This window comes from Mytilus trossulus, chromosome 7 (genome assembly GCF_036588685.1).
Source record: "Mytilus trossulus isolate FHL-02 chromosome 7, PNRI_Mtr1.1.1.hap1, whole genome shotgun sequence".
NCBI classification, from domain to species: domain Eukaryota; kingdom Metazoa; phylum Mollusca; class Bivalvia; order Mytilida; family Mytilidae; genus Mytilus; species Mytilus trossulus.
Genome location: NC_086379.1, coordinates 779,157 through 793,857, shown reverse-complemented (window position 1 = coordinate 793,857; position 14,701 = coordinate 779,157). Strand labels below are relative to the sequence as shown.

The 14,701-nt window shown below is 32.0% G+C and overlaps 1 protein-coding gene across 3 annotated transcripts in view; it reads right to left on the bottom strand.

Moving 5' to 3' along the window:
• LOC134724462 (uncharacterized) overlaps positions 1-12,318 on the bottom strand; it is a 38,815-nt gene extending 26,497 nt beyond the window's left edge. For 2 of the 3 annotated variants that reach the window (XM_063587486.1, XM_063587485.1), the window contains exons 1-5: positions 12,247-12,318; positions 10,141-10,248; positions 6,071-6,280; positions 2,503-2,718; positions 322-522 (exon numbers count right to left, since the gene is read on the bottom strand). In XM_063587486.1, the coding sequence (XP_063443556.1) occupies positions 322-522; positions 2,503-2,718; positions 6,071-6,280; positions 10,141-10,195 (682 nt within the window). In that variant the 5' untranslated portion in view covers positions 10,196-10,248; positions 12,247-12,318. The remainder of the gene's footprint in view (positions 1-321; positions 523-2,502; positions 2,719-6,070; positions 6,281-10,140; positions 10,249-12,246) is intronic. The other variant, XM_063587489.1, reaches the window with a different exon arrangement.
• Positions 12,319-14,701: the final 2,383 nt, after the last annotated feature.

The following is a 14,701-nucleotide window of genomic DNA, read 5'->3' as shown; positions in this document are numbered from 1 at the left end:
AACCTAAACAATTTTGGTATGTTCAATACCCACAGGTAATTCAGATTTAGATTTTTTGTCAAGAGAAAGAAGCATGATAAGCATGATAAGTAGTTATAAAAGAATCTAAAGTTTCTCTAAAGTCGTTCAGAATACATCTCTTCCAATTATTCTTCTCTTGGGAGGATAATACTTACCGTCAACCTATCCCAACAAAGATACAGTATAGTCATACCATATATGGTTCACTTTGTTTCGGATGTTGACCAATTATTACAGTCAGGTTAGATGTTTTTTCACAATGTATATAGGCAACAAAATTGTATGTCTAGAAAAACTTACACTTGTTACAAAAGTCTCCTGTTCGTCTTTCCTTGCAACCATCGGTACAAATACCGGTAAATTTATTGCAATTATTATTCAAACAGTAATCAGTATTACATCCAAAAATACAAGACCCATTTCCAGGGTAGCAATGTCGTTCCTGGCAATATTCGGAACACACTTTTTCGCAGTTACTTCCCCAAAAACCCTTTCGGCAACCTGAAAAGCACAAAAGTTTATGTTATTTACATGCATGGGTGACAAGAGCGCAACACTAGTTTATCATATTTTAATGCTAGGAATGAAAACATTGATCATATGAAATAAATCTCTATGATATATTTCAGAGCTTGTATTTTCTATCATTATTTGCTATTAAAGCGATTGAAGCTATTTAACCAAGTTCATGTGGCGAATTGTTTAGTCATCCTCTCAAAACGTTTACTCACGCCATCACGTGTTGGTTGTCCGTTATGGAATATATCTTTTTCCGATGCAGCAGATCTTATACCATGGTCGACATAATATTCTGTCCTATTTTTGTGACAACACCAAACAAGAGGTGTAACATCATAATAGACAATTTTCGAGTTCGATGCATTTCCGTCAAAAACCCTGGATTTAGTGAACGTCATTTGTGTGTTTACGGGCATCGTCACTTCCATTCCAATGTTGAGTGAGTGGTTGGAAAACTATAATTCTATATTATACGAATTATTCGGCAAACTGAATTCTTAAAATTGACAATCAGCACTGCTGTCATTGGAGAATTGTCATTAAGTACCTACAGAATCACAGTTATTTCTGGTTTATCCTGCACAATGACGACCACTAAGACGCTTGATGGACGTTAATAGTGCAAGGATACAGGCGACCCCCTCTATATGATAAATGACGTCATAAAGGCGCGTGTAATTGACGATTTTTTTTCGGTGACCACTCGAAAGTGATCTATTCATTCTCCCCTATTGATAAATATGAACTTTTCAAAAAATGAACAAAATCTATCTTTGTTGGAAATAAAGAAAAATACTTGGCATGGCATGGCATTAGAAAGTGTTATCCTTCCATATTACTATAGACAAAATTTCACATGATATTTCATTGCAAATAATAATCATCGAAAGTTACCCAATTAAATGTCACCTCTTTTTTTTATCTCTGTACTAGCTGTAGTAAAATCGTCTTTTTTAGAACCGGAAGATGACGTGGTCTTATCAATGTTTGTTCATTTATTGTGACGTACGTAACATTTTCGGGTCAAAGTTTAAATAGCTGAACAAAGTGATACAGACAGAAGAAACATAGATGATGGTTTTTGCCATACACCTTCCCTTCGACATTTTTACTGGTGTGTTTCTGTGTACTGCCTATTTTTGCATTTGTTTGTGTTATATTTCTGTCATTCAGTGTTATATTTTTTAACATTACCAAATGAGGGGCAGGTTTGACTAGCCTTAAAACCAGGTTCAACTCACAATGTTTCCTTTCAAAAACTTGTACCAAGTAAAAAATATGGTAGATGTTATAAAAAAAAATCGTTTCTATGTATGTTGGCGTTTCGGTACTTCCGTTGTTTTCTTCGTATTGTTGATGTGTTTGCCACGGTATTAGTTTGTAATCCAGATTTGTTTTCTCTCAAATGATGAATTACTTTTCACCAGCATTATACATAAAGGCAACAGTAGTATACCGCTGTTCAAAACTCATAAATCCAGGGACAAAAAACAAAATCAGGGTAACAAACTAAAACCGAGGGAAAGGCATTAAATATAAGAGGAGAACAACGACACAACACCGAAACGCAACACACACAGAAACGGACCAAGCAACATTATACTATTGTTGCCTTTATTTACAGACTAACCGTTAGAGAATCATGACAAGACAATGTTATAAACATTAAGAAAAGTTATATAGTGGTGTGTATTTTTCTATCAATTCTTCAAATTTGTTCGTGATTGTTTAAAAGCTATATAAAACAAAATATTAAAAATCTATGATGTTATTCTAAGTTTTTGCAATCTAGCCTCAATCACAAAAAACATAAGCTACTGATCAAAGCAAAGGTATTCGAAACTTTATACTAAGTCCTAATTCAACAAAAAGACTTGAACAGTCTAGCTAAGCGCACACGAAAGCCTACGGCTGACATATAGAAACTTTAAAGAAAATATATATAAATGAAACTTTACTCACCATTAATAGCAACGTAACAAAGTTCAATTAAGGGGCCATCTCCACCTGATCCTTTATTATCGTAGTATATGACATATTTCCCAAGTTCATTACATGGAATAGTCTGAGTGATGTTTGGGAGACCTGGATCAGGATCCGCATAACAAAGATAACCATCAGGTGGAATAGTGGTTGAATTGGTTACATATAACTTGAATCCATCCATGCGTTCGGAAACTGAAGTAAAATAATACCGAACAAAACTTTTTAAAGCAGAAAACTGATTATAAATTTCGAAAAAAAAACAATAAGATATGTTCAGATTTGAAGCGGATCCAAAATTTGGCTCCGAAATTTGAAAAAAAGTAATTCATTGACGATTTAAGTTTTATGTTCTTTATATATTACATTCACCAGATAAATATGATCTTGACACTTTAAAGAAGACGGGTCTTGAAGTTGTTGTGTCGACATGTTTTCATAAACATAATGCAATCAATATGATTTATTAATTTGATTAAAATTGACAATTTAAATCTAGATGTTATGTGAACAAAATATATAGCAGAAAGAATATCAAAAATCAGGTATTTACTGTGTATTATTGGCCTTTAAAAAAAATCATTCGAGGTTCACTGATATGTCTTTGAAGACGAAACGTGCGTCCGTCGCCAATACAAAATTTCAATCATAGTATCTTGGATGAGTTTATTAACAACCAGTCGGTCGATGCCACTGTTGATGCAATTCTATTCCTCGAAGGTATCACCAGCCCAGTAGTCAGTACTTATGTGTTGGCTTTGTACTTGTTTGGCTTTATAACTATTTTGATATGAGCGTCACTGATGAGTCTTCTGTAGTCGAAACGCGCGTATGGCGTACTAAATTATAATCCTGGTACATTTGATAACAATTGACATGAAATATCACTTATAATAAATGATCATAATTATGAATTTTCTGTTGATAACACTGAAGAAAGAAATACAAAGTCATTCCGACCTCAGGAATAGATAACCTTGGTTGCATTTGGCAAAACTTCTAGAAATTTTGGTCCTCAATGGTCTTTCATATGAACATGGTTTCTTTATATTTATCTTTTCTCGTCTCATTTATGTAACTTTTGAATTACATTATTTTTTTTAAATTCCTAAAGGAACGAACGGATGTACTAAAAAGTAAAATAACAAAATTATCGAACTCCGGGTGAAATTCAAAACAGAAAAATCAAAGTTTTAAATACATTAAATGTTGGATATTTCTGACTAAGAGTTCTTTCGCCTTAAAAGTTACATACACTTAAACTCTGTTTTGTGCGAAAAATTAAATGATTAATACATGGTTTTAGTCTAAAATGTCTTCATACAATGCGATCTGTATTGCAAATATAACCGTCATTTGAAATTAATTGTTAATCTAATATATATGGCATATATTAACCCTATCAAACTTTGCGTAGCCCTATATCTTCTTCTAGTAATTGACTGTTGGCCTTAGGCTGCCAATTCAATTGAAACCATCTCATTAGTTTGAAATAAAGTCTATTTTAGAGTTTTGAATATTTTTCTGTAGTTAATTTAGTGCTGCCTCTGTATATTACGTTTCAATATCGCCAGATCTGTTCAGTTAGTGTTATCATTTACATGCCAAAGAGAGGCGCAAACGATACCGAAGAAACATTTAAACTAATAAGTTGAAAATTAACTGAAACTGCTATGGAGCGCAAGTGCACCCGTCATATTTTTTGAAAGTACACATTATTTTTCAATTTGAAGTTTTCAATCTCGTTAATTTCCTTATTGACCTGGCATTCTTACTTTTTTGTATTAATGTTATCGTCACTGATCAGTCGTTCAGATACGTATGCGAGTTTAATAACTCTTTTATCTTTTTATGATATAGATCAGTCTTTGCACTTGAAAAATCTGATTTCCTCGATTTCCAATTTATGTTTTGAATTCAGTAGGGTCAATTATTTATGTCCATCCTCCCATAAGATAATATTTTTGATTGTCAGCTCTGAGCAGACAATGCAATGCATTTCCCCCTTTTATTTTCGTCTATAAAGATATTCAAAATGGTTTTTACATACCAACCAGAACACCTTGTGCTAAAGAAAAGGGCGGAAAAACAGAGGGAAATTCAAAGATTGAAAATAAACTGGCAATGTCATGGCTAAAACAAACCGGACAAACAATAGTTCATAGTTATCAATGGTACCAAGCCTAAAGTTAAATGCGCTATGCGCGCATTTCGTCTACATAAACTCATCAGTGACAATCAGATCAAAATAGTTAAAAACGAACAAACAAACAAACAAGTACAAAGTTGAAGACCAGTTATAACCTAAATTTAAAATAGTTACGCCAAATACGGTGAAGGATATATTTGCCTAGAAAGAGAAAATTATTGTATTTCGAATAATCCACACTTTTGAAAACAGTAAATTTATTAAAATGACCATATAATTGATATTCATGTCAACACCGAGGTGCTGACTACTAGGCTGGTGATACCCTCGGGGACAAAACGTCCACCAGTAGTGGCATCGTCACAGTGGTGTAAATAATTTTCGTAGGTACAAGGCTTACTGTTTGATACGCCAAACGATCGTTATGTCTACATAAAAGAGGGACGAAAGATACCAAAGGGACAGTCAAACTCATAAATCTAAAACAAACTGACAACGCCATGGCTAAAAATGAAAAAGACAAACAGAAAAACAATAGTACACATGACACAACATAGAAAACTAAGACTCATCAATGACGCTCAGATCATAATTGTTAGAAAACCAAATCGAAATATTAATAAAGCCAAACAAGTACAAAGTTGAAAAGCATTTAAAACAAAAGACATCGGTCAACCAATTTGTAGGGGTTATGTCAACCCCACCATTTGGAACTCTTGGATTTAAAGGTTCCGTGTGAGCTGCAAACCGTTATCATGGAAATCATGATAGATAAATTAAACACAGGAATATCGTATCGATAAGATATGTGTGTACTTCTTATGCAGGCGCTGCTGGAATGTTGCTACATAAAATAAAAAGTTAACAATTGTGAAGCGGAAATTATCTCTTTTGTCGTAAAGTTTCGTTTTCAACCGACCTTCATTGTCAATTTCTTGATGCAAGTCAAGATATTAGGCTGACTTAACTGCCTAGTATGTTGTTATCTTTATATCAAATTCAATGTGATAGATGCTATACCAAATGTTAAATAATTCAGTGATTGCTAATTTTCATATTACTTGGAATAATTGTTTTAAGGACTGTACTTTTTTCACGTTTTTCATTTGAAAATGTAAAACCTTTTTAAAACATAGTTACAAATAAATGATTTTAAAACAACTAAATTTAATGTTTAGTAAAAATAAAATTGAGAAAGGAAATGAGGAATGTGTCAAAGAGACAACAACCCGACCATAGAACAGTCAACAGCAGACTAAAGACTAGTTAAACAAAAAAATTGGCTAACGCTTGATGATTTTACTTACAAAAGAAACATGTCTCAAAGATAAAAGTATTACGTTGAAAATAAAATCGCATTGCACAATCATTTCAAATGTATTTGATGTCTTTACTTACATCTTTCCCTGTAGTAGATTGTGATATCTGTGATGTAAGCAATTCCAATTGAGAATTGAAACATCCACCAAGCTGGTGTTCTTGTATTGTCTGTGTGTGTACAAATATTTAAGGAAAACACATTTGATACAGGTGGTTCAACAGCATTTTGAGCAATTCCCCTCTCATACGTAGAGCTCTGAGTAGCTGTGCCACTTGGTGTCAGGTTATCTGTAACGTACATACTGAACAAAATAAAAGCAGACGATATTTGTGTAAATTTGTTTCAGTGTTGCTTTACCTTATTTATATATTTATGTGTAAAAAGAAATTCTTCATTTCTATAATATACCACTGGAAAAATCTAAATGTGTTTTATAATGTTAGATATCATTATAACAGTTTGGCTTGAAACATGTGTAAAGTGCGTGGGTACAATAACAACGAAAATAGACATAATTAAAAACCAATTGTTCAGAGAACAATTGAAGGTCTTTCCATCAAAACAATGTATTTTGATATGAAAAGTTGTGAAACTAAGTTTAAAATGTCATTTCAATTGTCAAATGATAGCTCCTAGTAAGCTGATTCCAAAAATATATTGTTCCCATACATTTTTTTTTAAATAAGGGAGATAATTTGTTACTTCCGGTTTGAAAAATGTTACTTCCGATTATATTTGAATATTTACTTGACACCGATTCCAAAAATATCTGGTTCTATATACTTTTATATTATTAAAGTACAAAAAATAGCTACTTCCGGTTTACAAAAGGTCACTTCCGGTTGTTTTTTTCAAGGTTAAATGGTTTGATACCTTTTTCTAAAAGTTGGATATCTTTATCATGTATACATATAGAATAAAAGCAAAGGTCAAAATCTAGAACGTCAAATTAAGCTATGACCTTGAGATCAATTTCAAGGTCATAAACCAAGGACCTCAAATCAAAAGACCATAGGTCTTAATTATATTTAGTTAATGAGTTATATCACCAAACGCGTATTTTTTAATACAAGAGGGGAGAAAACTCCCTTTTACATTCAACGTACGCTTGCAATCAAAATTTACATTTTACGACATGTCGCAACTAACAATTTAGTAAAAGTAATTTGTTGATATCTTATACAGTCTTTGGATATAAGTGAAAATAAGCCAAATTCAAATATTAGAATATGACCTTGACCTTTGACCTTGACCTAATTTTCATTTTTTGGGACCAAGGACCTCAAATCAAAAGATCCTAGGTCTCTATCACTTATGGTTTATAAGATAGAAATTCATATCACTTATATCAGATGCATAAGGGGAAATAACTCTCATATGGAGCGGTCATATCGCTTCGGTCAAAATAGGACAAATCATGCGAAGGATATAACGAGGAATTTTGTAAAATAAATTTGTCATAATCTTTTACGGTTGCGAAGGAGATGCGATAACAAGGAAAACAGTGTTTGGGGAGATAACTCCTACAAAGAAAAGTATTTGTTTACGCAGGGTAAATTTCAAAAGCGCATAAACTGTTCGATATCATATACAAAATATCTAAGCGACATATTGGGAAACAAATGTTTATCGCAAGAACAAAATTAGGCGGAAGAAAAAAAAAATAATCAGAAGAAAAACAATAGGTCTTTCCACAGAAAAGTGGAAAGACCTAATTATAATATTATAATTAACAAAATACATTTTTTAACTTTGTGATAATGCATATTGTATTAATTCATCCTGTAACATTTCAAGTGTTTGCATGTCTTTTTGTGTAATTCTAATCAATTGAGTTATGTAAATAGATAACAAAAATTAATGAATTTGGCGTGCCCGATGCACCTCTCTGTAAATTACATTATTGGTATTGGTACAAATGACACAACGGAAACACAACTGTAACACACACAGAAACGAACTATAATATAACAATGATCATATTCCTGACTTGGTTACAGGACATTTCTAAAGAAAAAAATGGTGGGTTGAACCTGGTTTTGTGGCATGACAAACCTCGCACTTAAATGGCAGTATTAAATATAACATTAAAATGACAACATAATATTAAATGACTACAACACAAATAAATTGGAGAACATATTAGACAACGAGACACATAAATAATAGCTAACAAAAGGCATCAGGATTACAATTCAATACGCCAGAAACGCGCCTCGTCCACACAAGACTTACCAGCTGTGACGCCAAGATATAAAAGTTCGAAAGTCAACACAAAGTCAAAAACAAGTTGTACAGAACTGAAGATCAAATGTTCAAAAAGGTTGTGCCAAATACGGCTAGGGTTTTCTGCTTGGAATAAGAACGTCCTTATAATTAAAAATAATTTATGCTATTGCGCACAGTAAATTTTATCAAATGAATAAAAAAGATAAACATGATAAAACTTAAGTACTAACTAATTACAGAAAACAAAACCCGGATACATTACATAAACCAACACAAAAAAATAGACACACCCGACTTAGTCAAGGCCTTAATGCGAAAAGTGAAAAAAGTGACGTCACATGCGAAGTGGTGGAAATGCACAAAAATTACGTCACAATTGAAATTCTGAAACAGCACAAAAATGACGTCACATTTGAATGACTAAAAACTTTATCTCAAAAATAGATAGATTAAGGATTGATTTAAGATTGTATTTGAACTAAATACTGATATAACATTTGATAACAATGCACATAGCAAACTGAGGTAGCAATTAACTATATTATATAGCTATGACAAAAGATCAGCTGGGAACAATATCAAAATAAACAATTGTGTATTTAGAGTGAAATAAAGCAAGGGTTAAAATGTCATATCTGCATTTTATAAACTTTCATATCGTCTGCTCATAATTTATTATTTATTGATTTAAAAAAAATGGAACATGTAACGAAAAGTTATATTCAAACATCCGTTTTTCCCTAAACAAGCAATTCACAGGACGTATGATATGAGAAAACGAATTACTCATTATATATATATGTGATCGGAAAAGAAATTATAGAATCTATATATGATGATGAAAATATCGTGATGGTGTCTTTTAATTGCAAAACATTTCGTTTTTGAAACAAAAATTGTCAAATAGTACCTTATAAACCCCTGCATATGACAGAATGAATAAAACCCAAATCCGAATTGACCAAGATTGACAGTTAAACTGTGGAAGATCGGGGAATTGATCCTGGAACATCGGCTTCCAAAAAAAATTGGCCGCAACAAACTAATCAAAAGTGTAGAACGTGGCGTTACAACTCATTAATCCAGAAGTGTATCTATGACACAATATCTATAATTATTAATGAATAAAGAATATATTTTTGCTGATATAAAAATTAAGTGTTAATGAACAAATATTTCTAAATTTGGCTAGCTTGGTTACAGACATCTTCGCTAGCCAAGGGAAACAAACCACCCCCGTTCACTTCACCCTTGGCAGATTGAGCTAACATTTGCGATATCAATGTTGCGCCACCTATCGTTAGATGAAAGTCACGCCCATTCCGAAAACATGATAATTGACCAATGGTAGCACTTGCACTCTTCAATTTAGAGGTAAAAACACGATAGCTTCTATATTCTACACACCACTCGGTAAAGCCGGAAACGAAAATATACATCAACATTCATTTATTTGTGCATGAAACATACACAGGAACTTCTATTAGTTGATTAAAACATTCAAGTTGTTACTAAATATAGTCGTATGCTTAGTGATGTAATGACTTGTTGCACAATAGACATGTGGCAATTGTTTGCAAACACTTTCTACATCTACATGTGATCATGTTATATGCTCTTTTTGATTGGATGCAGCGAGTTTCAACTGCAATCAGTTGAAATCCTTACCTTGAGTCTCCGAAATTTTATTTCAATCCGCCAAGGGTGAAGAAAACTGGAGTGGATCGTAACCCTTGGCTAGCGAAGATGGGTTTCAGAGGAAAAAGAACATTCGAAAAAGTTAACGACGAACATTACAGACGCCATTTTTGGTAAGGGCTAGCATTAACCTTAGATTCAATGTGAGATAAAGCAGAATAGGGAATGAACAAACATTGAACATGCTGAATGTCTCAAATCATTATAGAAGTGTACATACTTTGGGCTGTAATTCTCAATATTAGAGCTGTGTGACTGAGTAAAACTAATAACATATCAGCTGAATTCTAAGTGTACATGCAGCAGTAACCATAGCAGGAACGATACGCTGTAATGAACGGGGAAATAACAAAATCAAGATTTATATTGAAAACCATACAATAGTCTTGCATTTTATTGATGTTTTTAGAGTTAGAAATACACCTTGGTATGTGTACACTTTTCAACTGACTGCTATTGAAAAACGAAAATTTATACATAAACAATATATTATTTACACAAAAGACGTTCTGAATGTCATAAATAGTAATGTTTTGTTGGGTACCTGATTAGGAAACAATATCACAAATCACCTGTTATACCTGTGAATATTGAATGTATTCTTACAAATTTTAAACTTGTGGCCGGACACCATATTTTTTCAACTTTTGATTTGATCTGTTCTAATTTGACCTGTATGATGTGTAATGAGTATACAGTAAACAGGAAGTTCATGAGCTATAAATTAAGTAAGGCATAACACAGTGTTTCCTGCTCGCGTAACGTTCTATATATACATTTATATATACCAGTCTAAAGATTTGCACAACGGTACTGATATAAGGTGTTATTAAACGAAAATGTTGTTATAAAATCGTGTTGACAAATATTTCGGCTCAACAAATGGCCTTCTTCTTGTGTCACAGGTTTTAACAATACTGTAATAAAACTTGTGACACAAGAAGAAGGCCATTTGTTGAGCCGAAATATTTGTCAACACGATTTTAAAACAACATTTTCGTTTAATAACACCTTATATCAGTACCGTTGTGCAAATCTTTAGACTGATATATTTTATTCCTTATCTGCATAGTATCGCCTATTCTAGACGATCCGGTACATAGTAAATTTGCTGGTTGGTCCTTTTTATAGACTTTTATACATTTATATATATATATATACAACTCGTCTAAACATCAACCCAACAATGTTAGATCTGTAAATTTGCTTTCGCAAATTTATGGTTCTTCCCTCGCCGGGATTCGAACCCATGGTACTGTGATATCGTGACATCAAATCGCCTGCACTGCAGCCGTCCCGCTAGACCACACGACCACCTGGGCTCTCAAAAAAAGAGCTTTCGGTGGCCATATGTTACCTTTCCATGTCAGTTTTAATCTAGCGGCGTACTATATATATATATATAAATTCACGTAGCTCTATATGACATAAATTCCCGAATAATATTTATCAACCAATATATAGAACAAACAAAAAAATAGACGTGAAGATATATATAAGATGGTATGTCATAATTCTGAGAACAAACATTTAAAAAAAATGTTAACAGCTACGAATGTTTTTGCAAGACAAATATTCATTGAACCTTGAAATTTAATGTGTCTATTATATGTATAACATATATAGTGTTGGTCAATTCAGTAGATTCTCTTTACTGTAAATCACACCAACATCCACATATATTTGGTTGGCATTTACAACTGTTGAGATGAAACAATCATTATACAGATACATTATAGCTTGTTGTTCGGTGTGAGCCAAGGCTCCGTGTTGAAGGTCGTACTTTAACCTATAATGGTTTAATTTTTAAATTGTTATTTGGATGGAGAGTTGTCTCATTGGCACTCACACCACATCTTCCTATATCTATTATACAGATACATGTTTGTTTATTACCGTAATGACCAGAAACGGGCATTTTTATGTATAGTAACGATATAAATTGTCCCTTCAACTAATGTGTTTCCAGTATGTCTGCCTTAACTGCCGACCATCAAATAGAACCATCTGAGTTCTGCAGCAGAAGCGGAAGTTTATATAGCTGTAATATTTTATTCAAGTACGAAATATTGCATTATGTATACTACTTCATATCAAAATAATTTTAAAAAAAACTGCTCATTTTGAATTTGATTTTTAGAGCGAATTACAGACATAATTTGCTATTGCTAAATCCTCTATGTGTATATCTGGAATACTTTTGTGCAGGTGTGTTTTCGTTACTCTTACAAAAATCATGTAATTATGTACGAAAATTGAATAAGGAAAGCATATTTTAACAAATTTACTACATAGTCTACCGTAAAATAAATAAAATAAGACATACCTTTTATATGGACAACTATCCTCTTTAATACAAGTTAAACAGGACGTAAGATATTCATCTTGTCTAAAAATATAACATCAGTTTGAAAATCCGGTTATTTGTTAATCGTAGCGTTTTGTGTGTACATGTTTCAAATGTGTAAGTTTTGTTTTAGCTGTAACAAATATTTTTTTAAAGTGTACAGTAATAATTATTTTATTTCTTATTAAGTGCAGTTACAAACTCACACCACCCCTTCTTTTTTCAAACAATATAAAAAATAAATTTTTAACAAAAATATAATTACAAAGTATAACCCTATACTCATAACATATCCTCATAATGTTCATTCATTCCACCCTAAATTTATACACATGTTAGATACCTTATAGTAAGAGCTGTTCACACTACAAAATAATGAAAATAGAAAATATTCAGTACGGTTCAACGATTTTTAAGAAGATTCTAGATATGACAAATATTTACATTAAGATTTTCACTTGATAAGTACATCTTAATGACTATTTAGGTTGTAAAATTTAAGTTGATAGAGTGTAATAATATAACAGTTCGAGGTCTTTAAAAGATTGAAAACGATGATGTGTTTGCCATTTAAGGTAGATTGATTGCATACCGCCATCTTGGATTGTACTATCACAGTACAAAATCGGTCTAGTTATTTGCCTAAATCTGCCTATTTAGAGACAGATTTGCAATTCAATAGTTAGACTGTTCTTTTTCTATTATACAAAATATTTTAACAAATATCATTTTTTTTGTTTTTAAAATAATTGTTTTTCAAATGAGCCATTAAAGGGGAGATAACTCTTTTAGTACGAAATTTATACTAGGCTAATAGGGAATTTTTTTATTTTTACTTGTAGCAAGAAAACAAGTTCGGTGACACCATGTTTTTTTTTTATTTTCTTAAAACATATTATGAAACCTTTCTTCTCACAATTTATTTCAAAGTTCTATCTCATAGATTTTTTTATGCACACTAATGTGTTTTTTTATGAACAAACTAACCAAATTTTGGCAATTGTCAACGACTCATAGCTTGAAAAGTAGCACGGTGACCCATACTTTCTATTAAAAATTTTAAAAAAGCATAGTAAAATCTTTATTTTTGCAAATTATAAGAAAATACTGTCTCAAAAATATATATTTCCTGTGATCTACCTTAAATAGAAATTAAAAGGACTGAGTGTAAAGGTGACTTATTTCCAACTTTCGGTTGTTTTTTTTTATATATGTGTTTTGGGGGGATTTTTTATGGGATAAGCAAGGAACTTTTTAGCTGGGGTTCATCTTGTGTTATTATTACTCACACCATTTCTCGGGTCCCCTTAGCTGACTTTTCGGATTTTTATAACTTGTCTTCTGTTGCACTGTAACACCACTGTCAAAGATACCAGAATTTAAAATGTGTACGCCTCAATATTGTTATGTATACAAAACACTCAGCAGTGATGCTTAAATCTAAACAGTTTCGGAGAGGGTTGTGCATTCCAATATGGTCAATCCCGCAATAGTATACATGTGCATATCCTAAGTCTTGAATCTGTGGTTCTTTTGTGTCTGTTATAAAAAAAAATCGCAAACCTTTTTGTTATAGATTGGTCCGTTTGTTATCTTGATTGAATCGTTTTACACAATTCATGTCAGGTTTTTTCAGAGCTGACTATATATACTGTTCCTTTTTTTGTCAATGTTGAATAAAACTGTTAAAATCAACTTCATTTTGATTTTGATGGATAGTTGACTTATTTGCAAATATACCACTTGTCCATATTTGTATAAAGATATCGTAAACAACAAATGAGTGATAATTACGTTAGTGTGTTACAAGAGAATTAAAAAAATATCTGTTACCTCACAATATGAAAAGCTGTACATTTAGAAATTTTAATTTTAAAAGGAAATGTATAATAGAAATAGAAATCATTTATAATTTCAAAGATTATATTTGTTAGTTTGATTGAACCTGTATTCCTAATCAAATGGGATAAATTATTGACTAATACAATTTTGAATTTATTTGATTTATCAATTTAACAAATGTTCCACATACATGATAGAAGCCACAAACCACAACATACATTGAAACTTGCAACAATTAACACAATCCAAATCAAATAACGGGATGATCTCATATCGTCGCTGGGCTTCTAAAATGTCGTATATGATTTTTTGGCTAAAATTACTTTTTGACACCAATGGTCTGGGCGGGAGGAAATCTTTGGTTTTACAAAATAGCATACAGTTAGACCAACCAAAATGTTTGTAAGACATATTACAAAATTGCCAATGTCAGATGTTTGTAAAGTTTGCTTCCAAAATGTTGTATGAAAACTTGAAAATCGTTGTAGAATGGTTTTGGGTAGATAATAATTGTACATTTCTTTATTTCTGTGAAAATAATTTAAGTTCTTGGATAATCCAGAAATGCCAAAGTTTTTTATTTCCCTGCTAT